The 24,590-nt window shown below is 39.3% G+C and overlaps 1 protein-coding gene and 1 non-coding gene across 5 annotated transcripts in view; one reads left to right on the forward strand and one right to left on the reverse strand.

Annotated features, from left to right (window-relative positions):
* Positions 1-6: 6 nt before the first annotated feature.
* INTS8 (integrator complex subunit 8) overlaps positions 7-24,590 on the reverse strand; it is a 66,109-nt gene continuing 41,525 nt past the window's right edge. Inside the window, exons 15-28 of one of the 4 annotated variants that reach the window (XM_066266024.1) lie at positions 24,319-24,520; positions 20,849-20,970; positions 15,309-15,493; positions 14,866-14,899; positions 14,163-14,219; positions 14,026-14,087; positions 10,090-10,208; positions 7,968-8,071; positions 7,093-7,143; positions 4,239-4,312; positions 3,704-3,768; positions 3,561-3,604; positions 1,663-1,761; positions 7-1,177 (exon numbers count right to left, since the gene is read on the reverse strand). In XM_066266024.1, the coding sequence (XP_066122121.1) occupies positions 1,073-1,177; positions 1,663-1,761; positions 3,561-3,604; positions 3,704-3,768; positions 4,239-4,312; positions 7,093-7,143; positions 7,968-8,071; positions 10,090-10,208; positions 14,026-14,087; positions 14,163-14,219; positions 14,866-14,899; positions 15,309-15,493; positions 20,849-20,970; positions 24,319-24,520 (1,323 nt within the window). In that variant the 3' untranslated portion in view covers positions 7-1,072. Of the gene's footprint in view, positions 1,178-1,471; positions 1,762-3,560; positions 3,605-3,703; positions 3,769-4,238; positions 4,313-7,092; positions 7,144-7,967; positions 8,072-10,089; positions 10,209-14,025; positions 14,088-14,162; positions 14,220-14,865; positions 14,900-15,308; positions 15,494-20,848; positions 20,971-24,318; positions 24,521-24,590 lie in introns of those variants that run through there. The other 3 variants (XM_066266027.1, XM_066266026.1, XM_066266028.1) reach the window with 3 other exon arrangements.
* Positions 16,740-16,815, forward strand: TRNAA-UGC (transfer RNA alanine (anticodon UGC)). The gene has a single exon. It is a non-coding gene; the product is annotated as a tRNA-Ala (tRNA).

The following is a 24,590-nucleotide window of genomic DNA, read 5'->3' on the forward strand; positions in this document are numbered from 1 at the left end:
TACTAGGTGGAATTTCATAAAAATGAACTTAAAGTTTTATAGGAAAAGAGTGCTATGACTGTCCTAGCCACTTCAGAAGTTTCACTGCCATTCTTTGATTTAAAAAAAACACTTAAAATTGGCACTAAAGGAAGAAATTTATCATTCCTATGTTAGCTGTGTAAAGAAACAGCAGGACTTGTTTACAAAGATTAATTCATTCCCAAGGTGACTGGAATAGAAGTCAGCCAGGACTTATGCCATAAAAAAATTTTTGATCCAGTGTTAACTATGTTTATCTTGATGAACCAGGAATTTTATCATTAAAGTTTTAGATTAGAAAGTGCTACATTAGAGGGTACATTAAGTGATACAGTTCTCTGAATCTAGTTTTTAGATTCTCAAAATTCACTCTTGCTTTAGTGCAATTTGGTTCTTGAAAATAAAATTTAAACTTGTTTACAAAGGTTTAGTTTTGTAATAAGGTGACTAATTTATATACAGCTTCTGTAGCAAGCTATTATAAAACTTGAATTTTTTACAAATGGTGAACTTTAATCTGTTTTAACTACATACTTTCTTTGCCTTGCCATAACATTTTTAACCAGTAAGGCTTAGAACATGGTGTTTAAACTGCTCTAAACAGTGGGAATACCAAAGAAATACAAGCAAGATAAGTGCTGTGGCTCCTACTTGGGGCTTTGACATACAGCTTGTTTTATATAACTTTCTTGTACATCATAATTTGAGTGAAAAAACTTAAGTACCCTTTCAAACTATTTATGAGTCACTTTACTCTGAAGGATCAAGGATTTAAAACAAAATTTAGTGTGATTAAGGCTCTATTTATTTTGTGAAACTGTTAAGGATCCTTCTTAAGTTTAGACATGAGGCCATAGCAGGATGGCTCAGAGGATAGAGCACTGACCCAATGTATGGATGTCCTGGGTTCGATTCCTGGGTAGGGCACACAGGAGACACGACCATCTGCTTTTCCCACCTCCCTCTTCCCCTCCTGCAGTCAGTGGCTCAACTGGTTTGAGCATCAGCCGTGGGCACTGATGACAGCTCAGTTGGTCTAAAGCCATCAGCCTCAGGGGCTAAATAGCTTGGTTGCAAGCACTGGCCCCAGACAGGGCTGCCAGGTGAATTCCGGTTGGGGTGCGTACAGGAGTTTGTCTATCTCCCCTCCTCTCACCTAAAAAAAAAGAATTTCTACATGAGTTAAGGACAGTGTCAAAGTGATAAAGCTTAACACCTGACCTAAACTTCTATTAAGGCATAAAAGTATTAAATGTATACTAACTCCCAGCAATCTATTTATTTAAAAATCAAAAACAATTTACATAAGAACTTGATATATATATATACTAGCTAATTTACATATTTTTAAATGAGATTTCAGCCTCAGAAGTGGATTTAATTAGAAAACTATACTAGATTGTTAGTTTATTGTTACTAGATATAAATTTCTCTGGAGAAATTATAAATTTATTATGGCATGAAGTCTTCTGTATAGTTTTTGTTTATAAGCTGTTTCAATGTTTTTCTGGAAAAAAAAACTACCACTAAATGTGTACATATGTATTATATATAAACATCTTTTAATACTGTTTTCTATTTAGCCTATTGTTTAAAAAATAAAAGTTAAAAACTTTTAACTGCTTAAAAGTAAAGTTTTGCCATTGCTTGTAGAAACTTTTTTTTCCTTCTTTGCGCTGCCAGCTGTAACACTTCTTCTGGGTTGCTTGCATTCAGTTCTGTCTGGCCAATGGCTTTGATCTTCCAAAACAGAAAAGTCATGTTATTAGAGGTCAGGTACAAAAATAAAGCCTTGCTACAAAATATAAAACTATGTACACACAAACTGTAATTGTAAATGCTAAGAAATGTGGAAGAAATTAACAAAGACTAACTACAACCACCTTAAAGAAAAGATTAGTTACTGACATAGTTTATGGAATTATCTCAGCAACATTAAGTAAATAAGTTTATTTGAGTAACATACCAGTAAATAAACTACAATGACATTTTTGCTATTAAGCCATCTAGAAAATAGTTTGGGGAAAAAATAAAAATTCATGTTTCAGGGATTCATTTTTAATAGGTGGGTAGTTGCTAGTGCTGTATCATTTAGTGACTCATTTCTCCCATGATTAGAAATACCCCAACCTACCAAAAATCTATAGTATTCTTCCACAGAGTGTTTTATGACACCATTTTTAGGACCCTGGAATTAATTACCTTTAGATTAAAAGGTAGTCTACCTCTAGGTTTAAAAAAAAAAAAGTACTTTAAATAACAGACTGTTCTGACATGTAGCTTGAAGGGAGGTATGATTATTCAGAAATGATCTTCAATTAGGTTAGGGAGTAGGAAAAATTACTGGATGTATTCCTTCGTAATGAATGACATGGGAAAAACTGGTAGTGGCATATAACGAGTTATTTCTAGCAAAACATCCTGAAGATGATTAGCTATAAAAGTCTGACATCTAAAACAAGAAGAGAAGCCAAATATTTTAAAGAAATGATACATACTATACTATGTAAGTAAACAAAACCATAAGTGAATGAGATTACTTGTAGGGCAATGAGAAAATAACCCAAGGACTTGGGAAAACCAATTTTAAGGGGTAGACAGAGGAGACAAAAAGTATTTACTTTTATTAACATAAGAGAAGAGAAAATATCTAAGGTAATACTGGTGTAGCAAGTGTTAGGCAAGTAAAAATAGCCATTAATATTTATAATGTTTTGGTTTATAAGTCAAATTTAAATAAATAATTCATCTATTCAGTAACAATTAACACTTATTACGGGCGAGGCAGGCACCATTCTAGGTATCAGTTATGACAAACCAAGTCCCTGCCCTCAAGGAGAAATAGCCAATAAATAAGTATATACAAGGGTGAGCAAATGTAACTTTGCAGTTGTTCATATGGAAAATAATACAATAAATAATCATACAAGAACAAACTTTCATGTACTCACAAATACAAATCTACTTTTGTCCACCTGTGATACGTCAGATGTAGATAAGTTCTATGCAGAAAATTTTTTAAAGGGAAATGAGAATAGGAGTATTGAAGAAAAACGGGAGAGAGACATTGCTATTTTATAAGATGGTCAGGAAAAGGATTACTACTAAGAAGGTGACATTGAAGGAAAGACCTGAGGGAATGTTCCTAGAAGACAAAATCTCAGAAGCCCTTCAGTGGTGAATGTTGTGGCATTTCCAAAGAACAGTAGGGTTATTAGTATAGCAGAAGTTAGCAAGGGGGAGTCAGATGGGCAAATCATATCTGCCCTTACGGGCTGTTGTATGGACTTGTGACATTGTGTGAGATGGGAAACCACCTAATCTGGAGTGGAGATGACACAATCTAACATTTTACTATACAATAAACTAGATGTAAAAGCTTGTATCATCAAAATAGGATCTTTAAAAAAAGTAATCATTAATAATCAATTTTTGGTGCTAACTAGGCACACAAAATCTTTCCTGGTCCAATTCATAACAATGGTTTTGATATTAAGGAAATTAAGTCTATTACTGAAGCAAGGCACAAAGTAACTTACCGCAATTTGTCTTTTATCTGTTTCTCCTCTTTTATGATGAAGATCTAAATGAATCAGTTAAGAATGAATCTAATACTATTAAATGTCTTTAATGTACAGAAATGAACTGTTCCAAAATCACATTACATTAGATGAAAGGATACAAGTCAAGTACTCCAAAATGGTAACATCCCATATGTACTCATAGTAGGAGTCCATAGCATCGTGACTGAAAAACAATTCAGTTACTACTTCTTTTTTAAGCAAAAAAATTGCAACTTTCTTTTATTATAAAAAGCATTCATGGCCCTGGCCGGTTGGCTCAGTGGTAGAGCGTTGGCCTGGAGTGCAGGAGTCCCGGGTTCGATTCCCGGCCAGGGCACACAGGAGAAGCGCCCATCTGCTTCTCCACCCCTCCCCCTCTCCTTCCTCTCTATCTCTTCCCCTCCCGCAGCCAAGGCTCCATTGGAGCAAAGTTGGCCCGGGCACTGAGGATGGCTCTGTGGCCTCTGCCTCAAGTGCTAGAGTGGCTCTGGTCGCAAAAGAGCGACGCACCGGATGGGCAGAGCATCACCCCTGGTGGCCGTGCCAGGTGGATCCCGGTTGGGCGCATGCGGGAGTCTGTCTGACTGCCTCCCCGTTTCTGGCTTCAGAAAAATACAAAAAAGTAAAAAATTAAAAGGTAAAAAGCATTCATACCTGTTTTGTTCCTGTAGTGATTTAAAAGCTGTTTTGTAGTCAATTTCTCTAAGGAACTGACATAAAATTGCCACCTACATAAACAAATAAAGATTTTAAAATGGTTTCATGTAACTAGTGTCATCAATGACTTTTGAAGGGGAAATTTTTAACGATTCTGAATATCAAGACTATATCATTTCAGAAGCCCTGCAGATCAACCTGAGTGGATCAGCTCGTATTGATGGATTCCATCCAATTTTAATTGCAAAGGCCTTTACACAAATGTCTGTCCCATATTTTCTTTATCAGTGAACTAAAGTTGTTAAAGCTTTGTTAATTTGAATGAGAAGCTGGCTTTTCCTGAACTGAAAGTTCAGAAAACTGAAGGGAATGGGAAACGGCCAAGCAAAAGCATCATGACATTCAAGGACATACAGGACATACCGTATTTTTTGCTCCACAGGACATCCTCCTCTTCTCCAAAAAGCAGAGAGGAAATTGCCCGTGTTTTTTTTTTTTCCTTTTATTTATTTATTCATTTTATTTTATTTCATTTATTCATTTTAGAGAGGAGAGGGAGAGACAGAGAGAGAGAGAGAGAGAGATGAAAGACAGAGAGAAAGAAGGGGGGAGGAGCTGGAAGCATCAACTCCCATATGTGCCTTGACCAGGCAAGCCCAGGGTTTCGAACCGGCGACCTCAGCACTTCCAGGTCGACGCTTTATCCCACTGCGCCACCACAGGTCAGGCCTATTTATTCATTTTAGAGAGGAGAGAGAGAGGGATAGAGAGAGAGAGAAGGGGGGAGGAGCAGGAAGCATCAACTCCCATATGTGCCTTGACCAGGCAGGTCCAGGGTTTCAAACCGGCGACCTCAGTGTTTCCAGGTCGACGCTTTATCCACTGTGCCACCACAGGTTAGGCCCCGTGTGTCTTATGGATAGAAAAATACGATATTTTATTAAATATTTTAACACACCATTTGGTTGAGAATTTTTTTTTTCTTATTTTCCTCCTTAAAACCCTAGGTGTGTCTTATGGTCAGGTGCGTCTTATGAAGCGAAAAATACGGTAAACCTTTCACAGCTGGCAAATACAGAAGCTCATTTTGGCAAAACTGAAGCCAGTCTGCTTAACATAGAAAGCAGATCCATTACAAACAGGTATATAAGGTCATTATCCTCACTTTTTTAAAAAATATTTTTAATTTTTAAAAATATAATTCATAAAATTCACCCTTTTAGAGTACACAATTCAGTGGTTTTTAGTATATTCACAAAGTTGTGCAACAATCACCATAATCAAATTCCAAACTATTTTCATCCTTCCCTTCCACTCGCCTGGCAAAAATTCTGTACCCATTAACAGTCATGCTCCATTCCTCCTCCACCCAGTATCTGGCAACCACTAATCTACATTCTAAATCTATACTTTTTGCCTATGCTAGACATTTCGTATTAACAGAATCATACTCAACATAATACTTTAAAGATTCCTCACGCCTGACCAGGCGGTGGCACAGTGGATAGAGCATAGGACTAGGATGCAGAAGACCCAGGTTCGAGACCCCAAGGTCGCCAGCTTGAGCGTGGGCTCATCTTGTGTGAGCAAAGCTCACCAGCTTGGACGCAAGGTTGCTGACTTGAGCAAGGGGTTACTTGGTCTGCTGAGGGTCCACAGTCAAGGCACATATGAGAAAGCAATCAATGAACAACGAAGGTGTCACATCGAAAAACTGATGATTGATGCTTCTCATCTCTCTGCGTTCCTGTCTGTCTGTCCCTATCTATCCCTCTCTCTGACTCTCGCTCTCTGTAAAAAAAAAAAAAAAAAAAAAAAAAAAAGATTCATCCCTGTTTTAGCAACTATCAGTACTCCATTCCTTTTTACGGCTGAATAATGCTCCATTGTACAGACATCAAATTTTGTTTATGATGAACACTGGGTTGTTTCCAACTTTCAGGCTATTATGAATAATGTTGCTGTGAACACTGGTGTACAAATTTTCCTATGGACACGTTTTCTATTTTCTTGATTATATACCTAGAAGTAGAATTGCTGGGTCAAATGGTAAATCTGTTTAAGGAAAAACTTTTGCCAAACTATTTTCCCAAAAGGTTGCCTCACTTTATATTCCTACCAGCATAATTTCTCCACATCTTTACCAACACTTGTTTCTTTCTAGCTTTGAATTACAGCCATCCTAGTGAGTGTGAAGTGGTATCGTACTGTGGTGTTGATCTGCATTTTCCAAATAATGTAAATATCTGCCCTTAAATATAAGAAAACATACTTGAGAATGCTTCTTTTCTACTTAGAAGGTTTAAAGACAAATGTTTTCTAATTCATACCTTCATTTTAGTTAAAATTCTATAAAGAATTTTATAAAACTGCCTGACCAAGTGGTGGCGCTGTGGACAGCGCATTGGCTTGGGATGCAGAGGACCCAGGTTCAAAACCCCGAGGTTGCTGGCTTGAGCACAGGCTCATCAGGCTTGAGCGCAGGGCTGCCGGTTTGAGCATGGGATCATAGACATGACCCCATGATTATTGGCTTGCGCAAGGAGTCATTGGCTCGGTTGGAGCCTCCTGGTCAAGGCACATATGAGAAAGCAATCAATGAATAACTAAAGTGCCACAATGAAGAACTGATGCTTCTCATCTCTCTCCCTTTCTGTCTGTCCCTCTCTGTCTCTCTGGCCTTAAAAAATAAATTTTATAAAACACATACAATATGCCAAATTCTTAAATACCATAAAAACTTAAGCAATTATATGGAAAATAAAAGCTACTTCACAGTCCAATGCTTTATGTATATTATAAACTCTAATATACAGGAAAATAAACGAACATCAAAATATAATAAACTAACCTGTGTGTGGCAATTCAGTAAAGAACAACACTTTATCATTCTCTTTATTACCTATAAAAACAATTGATTTTAAGAAACTAATTAACATCAATTTTAACAAATGTAGCCTTTGGTTATGGGATGACAACAGAGGGAGACTGTACCTGTGTGAGGGTTGTGTACATTTTTAAAATCCTTCTCCCAACCCCGCAGAATACAATTGACTGAAGTACACGTGGAACACTTACTAAAATATACCATAGTTGTTACATAGTGGGTATATGAGAACTCTAATTTTTTGTTCAATTTTGCTATGCATCTAAAACAGTTTTAAAAAAATAGACTTTATTAATTTAAAGTTACTAAAGACTTTATATCTTATTTCAAAAGCCATTTATTGTAAGTACTGAAAAATACCACTTATTTTAAGTTATGATATTAATGGACTGAACAAAGCACATCAACTGAAAATTAACAAAATCCACAATCAGGAGACAGAATTAACATGCCTTGAAGGCTGATTTGCTGTTAGTGGGAGGGTCACTCAAGAAAACAACATGACACTCAGGATTTGGGCTCAGTTAACTAAAATACAATAGTCCAAGGTATTTGGTATTTTGATGTTTTGTTTCACTTTGTTTTTGAGGCTGCATCACTGGGCAGGGAGACTGGTAAAATAAAAGGTTAAAATCAGTTTTGGACAAGTTAAGTTTGAGGTGTTGGGGAAATCAAGGTATTGATGGACTATGGGACCTGGAAATATGGCAAGCAATCCGGTCTAAAGCAATCAATTTGGAAGTTACCACCACAAACATAGATATGAAAACTCACCCAAAAGGGACCCAAGAAGAACAGTTAAAGATAGACAAGAAGAAAAAAGGCCAATAAAAACTTACTTGGTCTGTATAAACATCAGGGGGTACAGCCTTATTAAAGAAATCAGAACACACAGCTCCCGCCTGGAGGTAATAGTGAAGAGCGGCCGAATACTGATTTGTTGCTGCAGTAGAAAATGGAGACAAAAAACTACCTATCATTAGATGTATCAGTTGGAAAAACAGGGCCTCTTTTGTGAAGAGTCAGGTATTACTTCATAAGTCAACAAAATAAGATTCAAACCATAGACCTAGGGATAACACTTATCCAGAACAACACTGAAAAAACTTGCCTTTGTTTTTATTTTTAAAACTACTTTAAAGAAATAACGTAACAGATTCTTTGCCTTCTAAAATTGATTACACAAAAATTTAATTCAGATTTCTTGTCAAACTTACTAGTAGAATTTTGTATTTAAAGGTATTATTTCCCCAAATGTCCATACTAGAAACATGTATCTTAATTTTCTAAGGTAGTTTAGAGACAGTAACTCTATTCTGAATAGATTAATAAATAAATTCTTTTAAGGGGTGGGATGAAAATAAGCATTAAAATTTGCAACTATTTGCTTCAAAAATAATTTGGGAGCCTGACCAGGCAGTAGTGCAGTAAACAGAGCGTCGGACTGGGATGCAGAGGACCCAGGTTCAAGACCCTGAGGTTGCCAGCTTGAGCGCTGGCTCATCTGGTTTGAGCAAAGCTCACCAGCTTGGACCCAAGGTCGCTGGCTCAAGCAAGGGGTTACTTGGTCTGCTGAGAGTCCACAGTCAAGGCACATATGAGAAAGCAGTCAATGAACAACTAAGATGTTGCAACAAAAAACTGATGATTGATGCTTCTCATCTCTCTCGTTCCTGTCTGTCTGTCCCTATCTATCCCTCTCTCTGACTCTGTCTCTGTAAAAAATAAATAAATAAATAAATAAATAAATAAATAAATAAATAATTTGGGAGAAGCAAAATAATGTAGGTGAGGGTACAGAGAAAATGAAACTGCGTTAATTACTGTTAAGAGGTGGCATATGTGGGTTCATTATACTATTCTCTCTAGTCGTATATTTGGAACTTTCTCTTTAAAAATAATAAAGTCCTAAATAACTGATCATTAAATGATGCCAGTCAGGAATTTTATTTAACCTGTATAGTAACAGAAATATTCTTATCAAGTTGAAAAAAACCTACCACATAAAGTAGAAGGATTATCAATATACTCCCAAAAATACAAATAATTATCAAGAGTGTCTGGACAGCCTGACCGGTGGTGGTGCAGGATAGAGAATTGATGTGGGACTCTGAGGTCCCGGCTTCAAAAGCCTGAGGTCACTGGCTTGAGTACAGGTAAGCCAGCTTCAGTGCAGGATTGCTGGCTAGAGCCCCCCCAGTCAAAGCACATATGAGAAGCAATCAATGAACAACTAAAGTGATGCAACTATGAATTGATGCTTCTCATCTCTCTCCCTCTTAAAAAAAAGTGCCTGGACAGATTTTAGAAACTTTAAATAGAAATTCTGCAAACTAACATAAATGTCTTTCCTTAAAACTATTTTACCAACTTACTAGAGAAATACTATTAAAAAACAAAACAAGCCTGACCAGGCGGTGGTGCAGTGGAAGGAGCGTCGGACTGGGACGCAGAGGACCCAGGTTCAAAACCCCGAGGTCGCCAGCTTGGGCATGGGCTCATCTGGTTTGAGCAAGGCTCACCAGCTTGAGCCCACGGTCGCTGGCTTGAGCAAGGGGTCATTCGCTCTGCTGAAGCCCCCTGGTCAAGGCACATATGAGAAAGCAATCAATGAACAACTAAGGTGCCACAACAAAGAACTGATGTTTATCTCTCTCCCTTCCTGTCTGTCTGTCCCTATCTGTTCCTCTCTCTGTCTCTGTCACACACACAAAACAACAACAGAAAAACGGTAGTCAACATAAAATGAAAACATCTGAACCAAAGGCTCTCCCCAGCAAAACGCATACACATGAAAATTATAGTTTTACTCTCTTAATTTTATCTAGGAAGAAGAAAGATACATATGTCAAAAGAAAAACAAATTTGATAAAGTCTTATAATAAAATGTGTAATATAGTTATTTTCATTTCTGAAAGTCCTATAAAAACAAAACACAATGGAACCATACATCTCACTTACCAAAATAAATGTCTGCCTGAATAATTAACCAGGAGTGGTTGTTTGGATTTATACTGCGGGCATACCGAACCAGCTCTTTCACTGTGATTGCCACAGCTTCAAAGTCCACTGACTGGAGGCTAAAGGAAAGACAATGAACATTAATCTCCATTTTAAGAAACAACTTCAAATTCCATACACACACTGTAATTAATTTTGTTTGTAGCAAAGAAAAAAGGGGAGGGAAGCAGGGACAGACAGATAGGAAGGGACAGAGATGAGGAACATCAACTCATAGTTGTGGCACCATAGTTGTTCATTGATTGCTTTCTCTTATGTGCCTTGACCCAGGAAACTCCAGCTGAGCCAGTGACCCCTGGTTCAATCCAGCAACCTTGGGCTCAAGCCAGTGTGACCTTGGGCTTTAAGCCAGCAACCTCTGGGCTCAAGCAAGCAACTATGGGGTCATGTCTATAATCCCACACTCAATCTAGTGAGCCAGTGCCCAAGAAAGATGAGTTTGTGCTCAAGCCAGGGACCCCAGGGTTTCAAACATGGGTCCTCAGAGTCCCAGGCCAAAACTCTATATACTGCGCCACCACCTGGTCAGGCCATAAACACATTTACTAAAATCAAAAAGACTTAGCCAAAATTTAGGTGACCATAAACATGCTAAATATTACTAGGAGTAAATATATAAAAACTAACAAAACATCTAAATTTGATAATCTAACTTTTTAGAAGAGGTTGAAAACAATCTGATTTTTGTTTCCTTTTCCCCACCAAAATGTAGACCACTCTAAAAAAGTATCTTTAAATAGTTTACCATATAAAGCATATCAAAGTGGTAGGATACACATCTAGCTCCACTTTTTAGGCACAATTTACAGGCAACAAAATTAAAGAGGCTCATAAAATTTCCCCAAATGATTTTTTCTTTCTTTTTTTTTGTGACAGAGAGACAGAGAGAGGGACAGATAGGGACAGACAGACAGGAAGGGAGATGAGACACATCAATTCTTTGTTGCAGCACCTTAGTTGTTCATTGACTGCTTTCTCATATGTGCCTTGACTGGGGGGCTACAGCAGAGCGAGTGACCCCTTGCTTAGGCCAGTGACTGTGGGCTTCAAGCCAGTGACCTTTGGGCTCAAGCCAGCAACCTTTGGGCTCAAGCTAGCGACCATGGGGTCGTGTCTATGATCCCACGCTCAAGCCAGATGAGCCCACGCTGCAGCTGGTGAGCCCGTACTCAAGCCAGATGAGCCCATGCTCAAGCCAGAGATCTCAGGGTTTCAAACCTGGATCCTCTGCATCCCAGTACGACGTTTGTTCTATCCACTGGGCCACCACCTGGTCAGGCCCCAAATGATTTTTAAGTTCTGTTATCTAGAAGCCACAAAAACCAAAAACTCAAACACTAACAAACTGGCCTTACATCCACTTTGTGGCTACCTGTAAGAGTAACTCCCCTGGATCAGTTGTTTCACTGGCCGTCAAAGCTAGGTCTAGATGTGGCAAGTGCTCCACTTCAATGCATACGGTCGGAATAGGAAATCAGAAGAAGGGTAGGGAATCGGACCAGCTGCTCTGAGCCTAGTTAAACCAAACCTGGAGGTCTTCAGATACAACTGTGAGGATAAAAGCCAGGCCACCACCCAAATAGCACAGATCATAGCTCCTATCTCCCTAAAGCAATAAGGCACAACAATTTTATTTTCTCTGGGTCAATTTATATTAATTTTATCATAAAGATAATAGTTAAGCCTACTATGTGCCCATCCTTATTTTAACATTTATCATAAAATACATATTAAGTCACTTAATACAATTCTGAGGGAGATACTATTCATATGTCCATTTTACAGATGGGGAAACCGGCACAGAAAGCAACTTCCCCAAGTGGCCTTACCCAACATGACTATTCCTGATGGAAGTGGAGTGGCTAGGACTCCAATCCTAGGAACCTCACTCAGAGCTTCTAGGTACCATTCTTTTTGTTCAGCCTGTAGTGATGCAGTGAATAGAATATCAACATGGGACATTGAGGTCCCAGATTCAAAACCCTGAAGTCGCCCGCTTGAGCACGGGCTCATCTAGCTTGAAAGCAGGCTCACCAGCCTGAGCATGGGGTCTCAGGTTTGAGTGTGGGATCATCAACATGATCCCATGGTCACTGGCCTGAAGCCCAAGGTCACTGGCTCATCTGGAGCCCCACCCCCCACCAAGGAACAAAGTCATGCAACTATGAGTTGATGCTTCTCATCTCTCTCCCTTCCTGTCTCTGTCTCTCTCTCTCCTCTCTCACTAAAAACAAAGCCAAAAAAAAAACATTCTTTTTATTCATTTATCATAAATAAACACTAAATATCAATCATTAGTTTACACTCTAAAATTAGGCCAGCCTGACCTGGCGGTGGCGCAGTAAATAAAGCATCAGACTGGGATGCAGAGGACCCAGGTTTGAGACCCCGAGGTTGCCAGCTCAAGCGCGGGCTCATCTGGCTTGAGCAAGGCTCACCAGCTTGGACCCAAGGTCGCTGGCTTGAGCAAGGGGTTACTCAGTCTGCTGAAGGTCCGTGGTCAAGGCACATATGAGAAAGCAATCAATGAACAACTAAGGTGTTGCATCAAAAAACTGATGATTGATGCTTCTCATCTCTCTCCATTCCTGTCCGTCTGTCCCTATCTATCCCTCTCTCTGACTCTGTCTCTGTAAAAAACAAAACAAAACAAAACAAAAAACGGGGAAAAAAATTTTTTTAATTAGGCCAAAGTAACACCAAAAGAGGTGTGACAACCATCAATTAACAAGGTAAAATGATCTCCACCTGATTCTTGGATTGCTATCTAAAAACTAATTTTATATAAAAATCTGCAGTTAGAAAGCTGCGGAGCACGCCCGTTTGTTTCACAAAGTATGGTGCTCCTTTGGGAAACAAGCTTCAGTAAATGGAGGGAGGGGTCACTAACACACTTTTGACTCTCTAATCTCCACAGGAGAAATAAACCTGCTTCCAGTCTTAAAGACTGAGGTGGAAGCACATTATACTGCCTGCTTCCTTACCTACAAAATCTTTTCTTCTTCATAGATGCCACTAAGAGCAATAAAATAAGGCCTAGGACCTACTCATCAGGCACAAAGGAAGAAGACTGGGGGGAAGGGAGGGGAGGAAAGTAACTTTTGTAAGAAAACAAACATGTACTTTCCTGAATGAAAAGTTGCTAAGTGTGGGAAGAGAAAAATGTAAATGATTTCTTCTTCCAGAAAAAGAATACTACTACTCCTCTAAAAATATTCCATCATCTCACTGTGGTTCTCAGGTGGTAAAAGTAAGGGGGAAGATTTCTTAAAGTAATGAAAGAGCTCTTTAAGGCAATTAAAAGGGGTTGAAAGTATTAAAACAAAAACCACCAAAAAAAAATACATTTTCAAGTAGATAATTGTAAAAGAGATAATAAGATGCTGGAAACCTGATAGAAAGTCATTCTTTTTAGTCTCAATTTTCTTTTCTTTAATGTTTATTTATTGATTTTAGCGAGAGAGCGAGAGAGCGAGAGAGAGCGAGAGAGAGAGAGAGAGAGAGAGAGAAAGGAAAGAGAGGCAGGAACATCTGTTCCTGTGTGTGCCCTGGGGAATCCAACTGCCGACCTCTGTGCTTTCATACAATGCTCTAACTAACCAAGCTATCTGGCCAGGGCTTTACCTCGATTTTCTAAGTCTCCCCACTAACAAGGAATCAGGACTACGTACAGATCTGCTCTACCTAAGCCGGGTATACCTCAGCCGAGTTATACCTTATCTATAATTTTTAGTAAGATCATTATTATAATAGAGAAAAACCAAGAATCCTAACATTGTAGCCTTTTAATAAAATTATTCAAAATTATTTGTACCAGTCAGGATGGTTCTAAATACATGAATAACTTAATAAAATGTAAACTATAATACTTCTTACTTGGGGATGGAGGATGGCCAGATAGAAATGTGTTCAGCTGTAACATCATTCACAATGTCTTCCTAAAAAAAAAATTTGTGATTTAAAAGACAATTTCTTTCAAAGGTTTTTAAAAAATGTAATTATGAAATACTGACCCGAACATTGTGAAGTTTCACAAAGAGTGATAAAATAATAGTCAAAACCAATGGTTCCTGTGAGAAAAAAAAATACAGCATCCTTAAATATTATATGTATTTTATTATTTCTCCCATCAACCTCAGGGACACCAAGTATTCTCTTTCAAAAGATTCCTACTCTTTTGAAATTTACCATTTACTTTAGTTTAAAACACACTAAAGGTCAACTTTATTTTTAATGTCATGGAAGAAATCACAGCACACAAATTTACACAAAAATTATCACATTTAGGTATCTGGTTTATAATGCTTAAATCCTCCTCACCTGACTTCTGAAACTGTAAACAGATCTCTTTCCAACTATACTTCAAGCTATCTCAAAATAATTTACTTGTAATCCTTAAAACAGTAAAGGGTGGAATCTAGGTTATGTCCAGTAAATAAACATGACATTAATCTTATCAACCAAAAATTAAAGCTAGACTTCACACATTTAGCCCTATTATAACGATTTCTTTACAATTTAAAAAATATCTGTTTGTAGTCACTAAAACACGGTTGGGTAAATGCAACAAAAACCTTTTCATTCAGACTATCACATCCTCAACACTGAAGTGCACATTAACAAATCACCTAAATAATCATTTAAGCACTCAATATTTTTAAAGTCTATAAAAATCAGTAATAGTAATTAATTAGATCAACTTTTAATAACACGTACCCGTAATTTTTTGATAAAAGAAAGTAGTTCACTCCTAAAAAAAAAAATTTGTATGTACATTTAATATCAGAAATTAAAAATAAAATCGAAAAAGGAAATTATAGGTGAAGATTTATTCCTCTCTGATTCTGCACGTATAAAATATATTCTATTGCTATAATAATGTAATTAAATTTCTTCTCTGTTTTAATCCTATGTGACATCTTCAGTACTATCCAACTGTAAAAATTTCACTGATTACATTAAATGACTGGTAGTCTCTTCAAATAAAAAGGTTATTTCCAAAGGTGGTCATGTCAAACAAGTCCATCAGATATCAGCAACAGAGAATTCTTACATTGTCCATCTTAATGATATATAAGGATTAACGGGAGATGTTCTTGAAATAGTACAAATAGTATAAATAATAAAGTAACTCAAAACATAAACTGATCGAAACATACCGATACATTATACCTAATGTAGATTCCCTCTGCTTTATTAAACTAACTCTGCCATCATTTCCTCGTTTGTGCTGACTGGACACACTACAGATCTGAACAACAACTTCCCAAAGGTCTTTAGCAGTCCGTCTACTTTCTTTAGGGCCTGGGAGTTCTTTGATTGTAGCCGCTAAAAGCTGTCCAAGCTATAACACGAAAAACAAACAAAAAATACACAAGAGATGATCTGTAATGTCATACATGCTAGTTCTATTATTAAGGCACATTTAAAGAAAAATGGGTAATTGCCCAAATACACCAAGCACAGTTATTTTATGCTGAGCCGTCTATCCAACAACTGAGGAATTTAGAGCTCACTGTCTACTGACAAATCTGAATCTGCTCAAGGAAGAGAATTCTCTAACCATATTATAAACCTTGTTGTTTCTAAACAATCACAGTCTAATGACAACAACAAAGTCAAGTCTAATGAGAACAAATTGAGACAATGCAGAGGCATTATGTGATTTATTAAGTGGGGGAAAAATCAAGCTGCCAGATACACATATATGAGCCTGCTCTGTTAGAAAGGTGATGAGGCAGTAGACTGATGACTGCTGGGGAGGAGGGAGGTGGAGGGTAAGGGGGAGATGGTGCAGGACAAGAAAAACAGGTGTGCAATGGAATGCGCACACCCTGATGTTAACCGTGGTAAAAGCCTAGAGATGAAATTAAAATAAGTGTTTAAATTTCACACACACATTTTTTAATCGTTAAAAAAATTCTTAATGAAAAAATGAGGGAAAAAATATGGAAATTGAAGTTGACAGAAGGAGACAAGCTTCAGAGTAACTTTTCTCTAAGAAAAAGTAGCAGCTGGGAATGGAGCCACTGCTCATGTTTAAGGAAATAGATCGAAAGAAGGAGAGATTCAAGTGGCTGATCTGAATCAAGGCAGTTCAAGGACCAAAGATGTAGGAAGGACCCAAGTATAATAAGAACAGAAGGGCTGAAAGCAAAAGGCAGAGAAAAGCCAGGCCCAAACTATAGAATAAAAAATCAGGCTTATACCAAATTCAGCATTTCTTTCCCTCTATATTTTTAAAGCAAGAGAGAGTCCCTCTATACCTTGTTCTTATTAAATCTTACACATCACTGAGGATGATGTAGCAAAGATAATTTCAAGTCCATCAGGAAACCGTAGGTTCCTAAATGGACCTTAAAATTGTTCATCGTGTGGTCCCCTGCTTAAAGTAGCTTCTTTGAGGAAGCAGTATTTTAACAAAGATGAAAATTGATGCTTTTCCCCTAAATTTTTGTTATAAAACAAATCAAGAGAATTATTCAATAAATGCCTGTATACTTGACTTACTGTGAATATTTTGCCATGTTTGCTTTATATAGCTATCTATATAAATTGTTTGTTAAACTTTATTAAAATATCTTGCAGAGGCCCTGGCCGGTTGGCTCAGCGGTAGAGCGTCGGCCTTGCGTGCGGGGGACCCAGGTTCGATTCCCGGCCAGGGCACATAGGAGAAGCGCCCATTTGCTTCTCCACTCCCACCCCCTCCTTCCTCTCTGTCTCTCTCTTCCCCTCCCACAGCCAAGGCTCCATTGGAGCAAAGATGGCCCGGGCGCTGGGGATGGCTCCTTGGCCTCTGCCCCAGGCGCTAGAGTGGCTCTGGTCGAGGCAGAGCGACGCCCCGGAGGGGCAGAGCATCGCCCCCTGGTGGGCAGAGCGTTGCCCCTGGTGGGCGTGCCGGGTGGATCCCGGTCGGGCGCATGCGGGAGTCTGTCTGACTGTCTCTCCCCGTTTCCAGCTTCAGAAAAAATACAAAAAAAAAAAAAAAAAAAAAAAATATATATATATATATATATATATATCTTGCAGACATGACATTTCACTTCTAAATACTTCAAGGATATTTCGATACAACTCCATGATCACACCTAAGAAAACTTGTTAGAGGTGCTTATTAAAACTAATGAAAATGATATAAAAACCCTGGCTATGCTACGTGACTGGAAATCAAGGGTCCACGGTCTAATAGAACATTTCATCCTTCAGACTCACTGAACACTCTCCTCTGACAACGAGGATTACCATACATGCAGCTATTCGCCGCAGTACAATGCAAAGCTTCTGTAGCTCCTGGTCCCATTCCTTTTCTGTTGTCAGGGACCCCATGTTTAGTTGAAGATCACTACCTGAAGTAAGTTTACTTAAAAAGAAAGAATCATATTAATTCGATGGACTTAGGCCCCAAGTCAACTAATCCAAAAACATTCCTGAGCATCTACTATGTGCTGAGTATCAAGTAAAGGACTGAAAATGTAAAAATTAACTGGTCTATCGAAAAGACAAGTGAACAAATAATTTATTATACAGTATAACAAAGGAAATATGTCCACAGTACAACAGTACAAAGGTAACAAGAAGAGAAAATGGTTGGTTGGTTGGTTTGTAGAAAAAGGAATATGGGAAAGCTTCAAAGAAACAATACAAACAGGCAAAAGCAGGAAGGGAATCCAGCTAAGTAAACAAACAGCACCCTTGTGAGTGCAGAAACGAGAGAAAGCATGGCGTGCACAAGGATCTGACTGCGTACTCTGGCAGTGCCGGCTCAGAGCTGGCGTGACGAGGAGCAGGGGAGAGGAAACGGGAGTCCTAACAGGCCTTATAAGCCACATTAAAAACTGGTCTTTGCCTGACCAGGCAGTGGCGCAATGGATAGAGCATCGGACTGGAATGCGGAGGACCCAGGATCGAGACCCCGAGGTCGCCAGCTTGAGCACGGGCTCATTTGGTTTGAGCAAAGCTCACCAGCTTGGACTCAAGGTCGCTGGCTCGAGCAAGGGGTTACTCGGTCTGCTGAAGGCCCCTGGTCAAGGCACATATGAGAAGGCAATCAATGAACAACTAAGGTGTTGCAACGAAAAACTGATGATTGATGCTTCTCATCTCTCTCTATTCCTGTCTGTCTGTCCCTATCTATCCCTCTCTCTGACTCTCTCTCTGTCTCTGTAAACAAACAAAAACTGGTCTTTATCTTATATTATTACTACTATCACCACCAACCCCTTTTTCCCCTTACTAGCTAGTCTTTCACATGCTTAAGATTTTTTCCTTTCTTTTTTTGTGATTATATAATGTTTAAATAAATAAAAAATATGTAACAGAATGGACAATAAAGTTGATTAAAATCAGCTAATAGTCCACTACCCAGAGATAACTATTAATATCCTTCCAGACTTTCTCCTACACACTGAATTAAGTTTATTAAGTGCTACATTATTTTGAAAACTCAATCCCTTACTCTAGACTTCTGACTCCTTTTTCTTGATATTAACAAGAGAGCAAGGGTCCAAATAGGGAAGAGAACACACAAAACCTTAACCCAGATAACACGTTGATCTACCTCAGAGAATTGACTTTTCAGCAAGATCACCACATATACTTTCTCTTCCTGGGCCAGATGAAGACGGCCCAAAGGAAGCAGTGAGATAATCTAGCCCAAGGTCAGACAACCTACAGCACAATATCCTGTGCCCTTGCACATTATAGGCCCTCAAGCATGTGCCCATCTCTCCTGGCACACAGCTCCACAGAATTCACTAAGAGAAGAGAAAAGGTACTGTGCTGCTTTAGTAACAATAAGCTACCATTCTGTTTTCTGTTTGTCTCTTTAGTGAGAGAGAGAGACAGGAAGAGAGATGTGGAGCATCAATTTGTAGTTGCGTCTTTTAGTTGTTTACTGATTGCTTCTCATACATGCCTTGACCGGGGGCTCCAGTCAAGCCAATGACCCCTTGCTCAAGCCAGCGACCTTGGGCTCAATCCAACAACCAGGGGATCATGTCGACTGATTTCATGTTCAAGCCGGCAATTCTGCGCTCAAGCCAGATGAGCCTGTGCTCAAGCGAGTGACCTTGGGGTTTCAAACCTGGGACCTTAAGTGTCCCAGGTCGACGCTCTATCCACTCTGCCACCACTGGTCAGGCAACAATTCTAAATGGAAATTATGACCAGGAACAAAACAGTTCTCTCACTTGAGAGTTTACTCAAGACTAAGAAAGAAGGTTAGGAATAACCCTAGATATTAGGAACTACGTATCTCAAGAAGTTCGCTAGAAAAACAGATATAATCCAATGTCTAAATTTCCAAAGAGAAGAATGATTTAATTTTAGAAGAATGATGATAAATTTTAATGAACAACTATAAAGACAAAAAGGATGGAAAAAAATCAATAAGGGTTGAAATGAAATGAGCTCAGTTTTTTAAAGGACCTGAAATAATAAGAAACAAATAACCAAAGATAAAAGTAAAAATGTGGTCCAGTCTTGCATGAATTCCCAAGTGACCAACCAATCAAGGGACTATGTACTAGAGATGAGATAAGGGAAAATGAAGAGAATAAAAAAATGTAATACAAACAATAAAAAAAAAGGAAATCTGAATAACCAAATGTACACCAAAAACTGTTACATCACTAAATGTTTTGTTTTTTTAACTACAAAACTAGAAAGGGAGAAAAACTCACTCTCTTTTCAGGGTATACATAATATCAACACATGAAAGAAAGAATCTCAGGGAAAACCTCTAGTGTCTCTATTTTTGATGTTTTCTTCACCCCAAAGCATTTTCAGTTGCACAGAAAAGATAATTAAGAAAGAAGAATAAACAAACTTACCATCAATTCAGTGAACTCTGTCTTTTACCTGGGTATAACTACTCATAACAAACATGTACTCTAATAAGAAGCAGGCAAATCAAACTTAGAGAAGTAAACAGACTCCAAAGAAGGGTGAGGTGCTATACAGGGAAAATGAGTAGAAGTACACCCCTTACAGCACCACCAGTTCACACCCAGGTATACCTGTGTATTCCAGAACTTAAAACTAAAGTTTGATTTTATCATTCAAAGCAAGAAAAGCTGACTCACCTCTCACTAGCTTAATATTATACCAAAACTTTATCTGTTAACTACATAATTTTTGCTTCCATTCTCATTAAACTATAGGCTTTTAAAAAATATTAGAGAAGTCACCTGACCAGGCAGTGGTGCAGTAGATAAGAGTGTCGGATGGGGACACAGAGGACCCAGGTTTGAAACCCTAAGATCGCCAGCTTGAGCACGGGCTCATCTGGTGGGAGCACAGCTCACCAGCTTGAGCCCAAGGTCACTGGTTTGAGCAAGGGGTCACTAGGTCTGCTGTAGCCCCCCCCCCCCCCCCGTCAAGGCACATATTAGAAAGCAATCAATGAACAACTAAGATGCCACAACAAAGAATTGATGCTTCTCATCTCTCTCCCTTCCTGTCGGTCTGTCCCTGTCTGTCCCTCTCTCTGTCTGTCACCCCTCCCCCTAAAAAATTAGAGAAGTCAAACTCAAGTGCCTGAATTATCAGAAACTATACTTTTAACTACAAAACAACAAGCATTTCTCCAATCTGGAAACAGAAATTGAACAAGTTCCCTAAGTAGTATAGAACTAAATGGGAAAAAAAGTACAATTATTCTATTCTAATAATTCTTTTATTCAGATTAAACATGAATTACCTTTACATATGGGTTATTCTGAAGCAGAAAGGCAGGAACTTGAAGAGTAAGGTACTCATTTTCCTTCCAGTTTAACATAAAAGCAACACACTCCTCCGCAACAACTTGACGAAGAGGAATATCTAAAAAGCAAAGAAGAAAATAGTTGGAACTATCATAACATTAAAATAAGACAAAGAAAAATTTGCTCAGATTTCAGTTAAACTTTTTTTTTTTAAGTGAGAGGAAGGGAGACAGACAGACTCCCACATGTGTCAGGACCACGATACACCCAGCAACCTAGTCTGGGGTTGATGCTCGATAGTCAACCCTACTATTTTTAGTACCTGAAGCTGACATGCTCAGATCAACCAAGCTATCCTCAGTGCTGGGGCCAATGCTCAAACCAATCAAGTCACTGGCTCCAGGAGAAGAGGAAAAGAGGGGGAAGAGGGAGGGGGGAGAAGCAGATGGTCACTTCCCTTGTGTGCCTTGACCAGGAATTGAACCTGGGACATCCATACGCCAGGCTGATGCTCCACTGAGCCCCCAGCCAAGGCTGAGTTAAACATATTAAAAACAACAGTTCCAGATGAAAAATAGAAAAATACTAACATTAAAAAAAAAAGAAAGAAAAATACTAACATTTCATACTTTGCTCTAGAAAGTTTATGGTTTCCCAACGATAGGTTGCCATGATCCCCACTATAAATCAACAAAAGTATGCAGTTAAGAACAATTTAGATGCTCCACACTCTGCTGTGAGAATTTGTCATTCAAATGAGCAGCAGAGAATGAACACACAAACGAAATTAAGTACAAATGGTATGGTATAAACTTTTAATACTTTTAGAGAACATAAGTAGCTAAATCATATAATAAAACTGTAACAAATCTGAGTTACTATGGCATGTTTAATAATTCTTTCTAATTAAAATGTAAAAAATATTCTTAAGAGACAAGTCATTCATACTTTCAAAAAATATTACTGTACCAGAAACAGCTGTTTTGGACATTATTTCCTTTGACAAATTATTTTAAAAACCTTAATATTAAATATGCTGTGAATTTTTATAATTCAAGGTATAGAATATTCAGGTTTTAATGTACTGCAGCAAAAAGGCGGCCCTGGTTGGTTGGCTCAGCGGTAGAGCATCAGCCCGGCATGTGGAAGTCCCGGGTTTGATTCCCAGCCAGGGCACACAGAAGAAGCGCCCATCTGCTTCTCCATCCTTTCCTCTCTCTATTCTCTCTGACTCTCTCTTCCCCTCCCACAGCCAAAGCTCCATGGGAGCAAAGTTGGCCTGCGTGCTAAGGAACACTCCATGGCCTCCGCCTCAAGTGATACAATGGCTTCGACTGCAGTGGAGCATTGCCCCCTGGTGGGCATGCCAGGTAGATCCCGGTCAGGCACATGCAGGAGTCTGTCTGCTGCTCCCCGCTTCTCACTTTGGAAAAATACAAAAAAAAAAAAAAAAAAAAAAAGAAGCCCCAATGAATGCTACAGAGCAAATGTTATGACTTTAAATAGAAAGAACTACATATTAAACTTAGGTAACTATATTTTTCAATCTTTTTAAAGACTGTGCCTGTGGCTATTTAATCTGTTTGTATCTCATCTTATTCCAAAAAAGGACAGGAAATGACAAAAAGCATAGAAACAGCAAAATAAAAATATATAATTTGAATTATCTTCTTAAAGAAGAAATGAAGACAAAAGTGTAATTAGTATCCTAAATACATGCATGTCATTGAGTGCTGAACAGTCTGCCAATGGAAGGTTACACAGCCTAAATCCAGTGACTGGTGCCTTATAAGAAGAAAGGATACACACACACACACACACACACACACACACACACACACACGAATGCCATATAAAGAAAAAGAAAAAATGAAAAATAAAATAAAAAAAGGAAGAGCCCTGGCTGGTTGGCTCAGCGGTAGAGCGTCGGCCTGGCGTGTGGGGGACCCGGGTTTGATTCCCGGCCAGGGCACATAGGAGAAGCGCCCATTTGCTTCTCCACCCCCCCCCTCCTTCCTCTCTGTCTCTCTCTTCCCCTCCCGCAGCCAAGGCTCCATTGGAGCAAAGATGGCCCGGGCGCTGAGGATGGCTCCTTGGCCTCTGCCCCAGGCGCTAGAGTGGCTCTGGTTGCAACAGAGTGACGCCCCAGAGGGGCGGAGCATCGCCCCCTGGTGGGCATAGCATCGCCCCTGGTGGGCATGCCGGGTGGATCCCGGTCGGGCGCATGCGGGAGTCTGTCTGTCTCTCCCCGTTTCCAGCTTCAAAAAAATACCAAAAAAAATACCAAAAAAAAAAAAAAGGGAAAAAAGGGAGAGACAAAGACTGGAGTGATCTAAGAAGAGGCAAAGAAGTATTCTTCCTTGCCTCTTTTTTTTTTTTTTTTTTTTTTTTTTACAGAGACAGAGAGTGAGTCAGAGTGAGGGATAGACAGGGACAGGCAGGAATGGAGAGAGATGAGAAGCATCAATTATTAGTTTTTCATTGTGCGTTGCAACACCTTAGTTGTTCATTGATTGCTTTCTCATATGTGCCTTGACCGCGGGCCTTCAGCAGACCAAGTAACCCCTTGCTGGAGCCAGCGACCTTGGTTTCAAGCTGGTGAGCTTTTGCTCAAACCAGATGAGCCCGCGCTCAAGCTGGTGACCTCGGGGTCTCGAACCTGGGTCTTCCGCATCCCAGTCCGACGCTCTATCCACTGCGCCACTGCCTGGTCAGGCTTCCTTGCCTCTTTTTGAAGGTATAGAACCTTCAAAAGGAGTATGGTCCAACAGACAACTTTATTTCAGACATTTAGTCTTTAAATTATGAGAGAATAAATTTCTTTTTTTTTTTTTTGTATTTTTCTGAAGCTGGAAATGGGGAGAGACAGTCAGACAGACTCCCACATGCGCCCAACTGGGATCCACCTGGCACACCCACCAGGGGCGGGATGCTCTGCCCACCAGGGGGCGATGCTCTGCCCCTCCGGGGCGTCGCTCTGCCGCGACCAGAGCCACTCTAGCGCCTGGGGCAGAGGCCAAGGAGCCATCCCCAGCGCCCGGGCCACCTTTGCTCCAATGGAGCCCTGGCTACGGGAGGGGAAGAGAGAGACAGAGAGGAAGGAGGGGGTAGGGTGGAGAAGCAAATGGGCGCGTCTCCTATGTGCCCTGGCCGGAATCGAACCTGGGTCCCCCGCACGCCAGGCCGACGCTCTACCGCTGAGCCAACCGGCCAGGGCCGAGAGAATAAATTTCTGTAGTTTCAAATTATCTGTCTGTAGTACTCTGCTATAATAATATTAGAAAATAAATAGTTTCCTACACTTTCCCCAGTAGTCTCATGTGAAGTCCACATGTGAATTGTTTCAGGAGAGAAATAACTTTTTTATATATGGTAAAAAAAAAAAGTAAAGTCAATGTTCTTTTAGACTCTTCTCACAATTACTTGAGTAATGAATTTCTGAAATGTAGCTTTGTGAAAGTCTTACCAGGAAGCCTCATTTCCAGATATCCTCGCACCCTACTAATAAGATCAGAAGGAGGTCTCTCTCCTGATTGCCCTGTTCCAGCTTCATGTGTATAAATATCCAAAAGCAGCATTTCATTCAGCATGACCTGACGAAGTTTGGGTGAGAACTCTGTTACCAACTCCAAACAAGCAGCAAATAGCTGTTTAGCATGGGAAAAGTCCTACAAAAAGAAATAACAGAACAGCCCTTGAGTCAAAAAATACGTACGAGTACAGAGCAATGAGAAATAT

This window comes from Saccopteryx bilineata, chromosome 3, assembly GCF_036850765.1.
Source record: "Saccopteryx bilineata isolate mSacBil1 chromosome 3, mSacBil1_pri_phased_curated, whole genome shotgun sequence".
Classification (NCBI taxonomy): Eukaryota; Metazoa; Chordata; class Mammalia; order Chiroptera; family Emballonuridae; genus Saccopteryx; species Saccopteryx bilineata.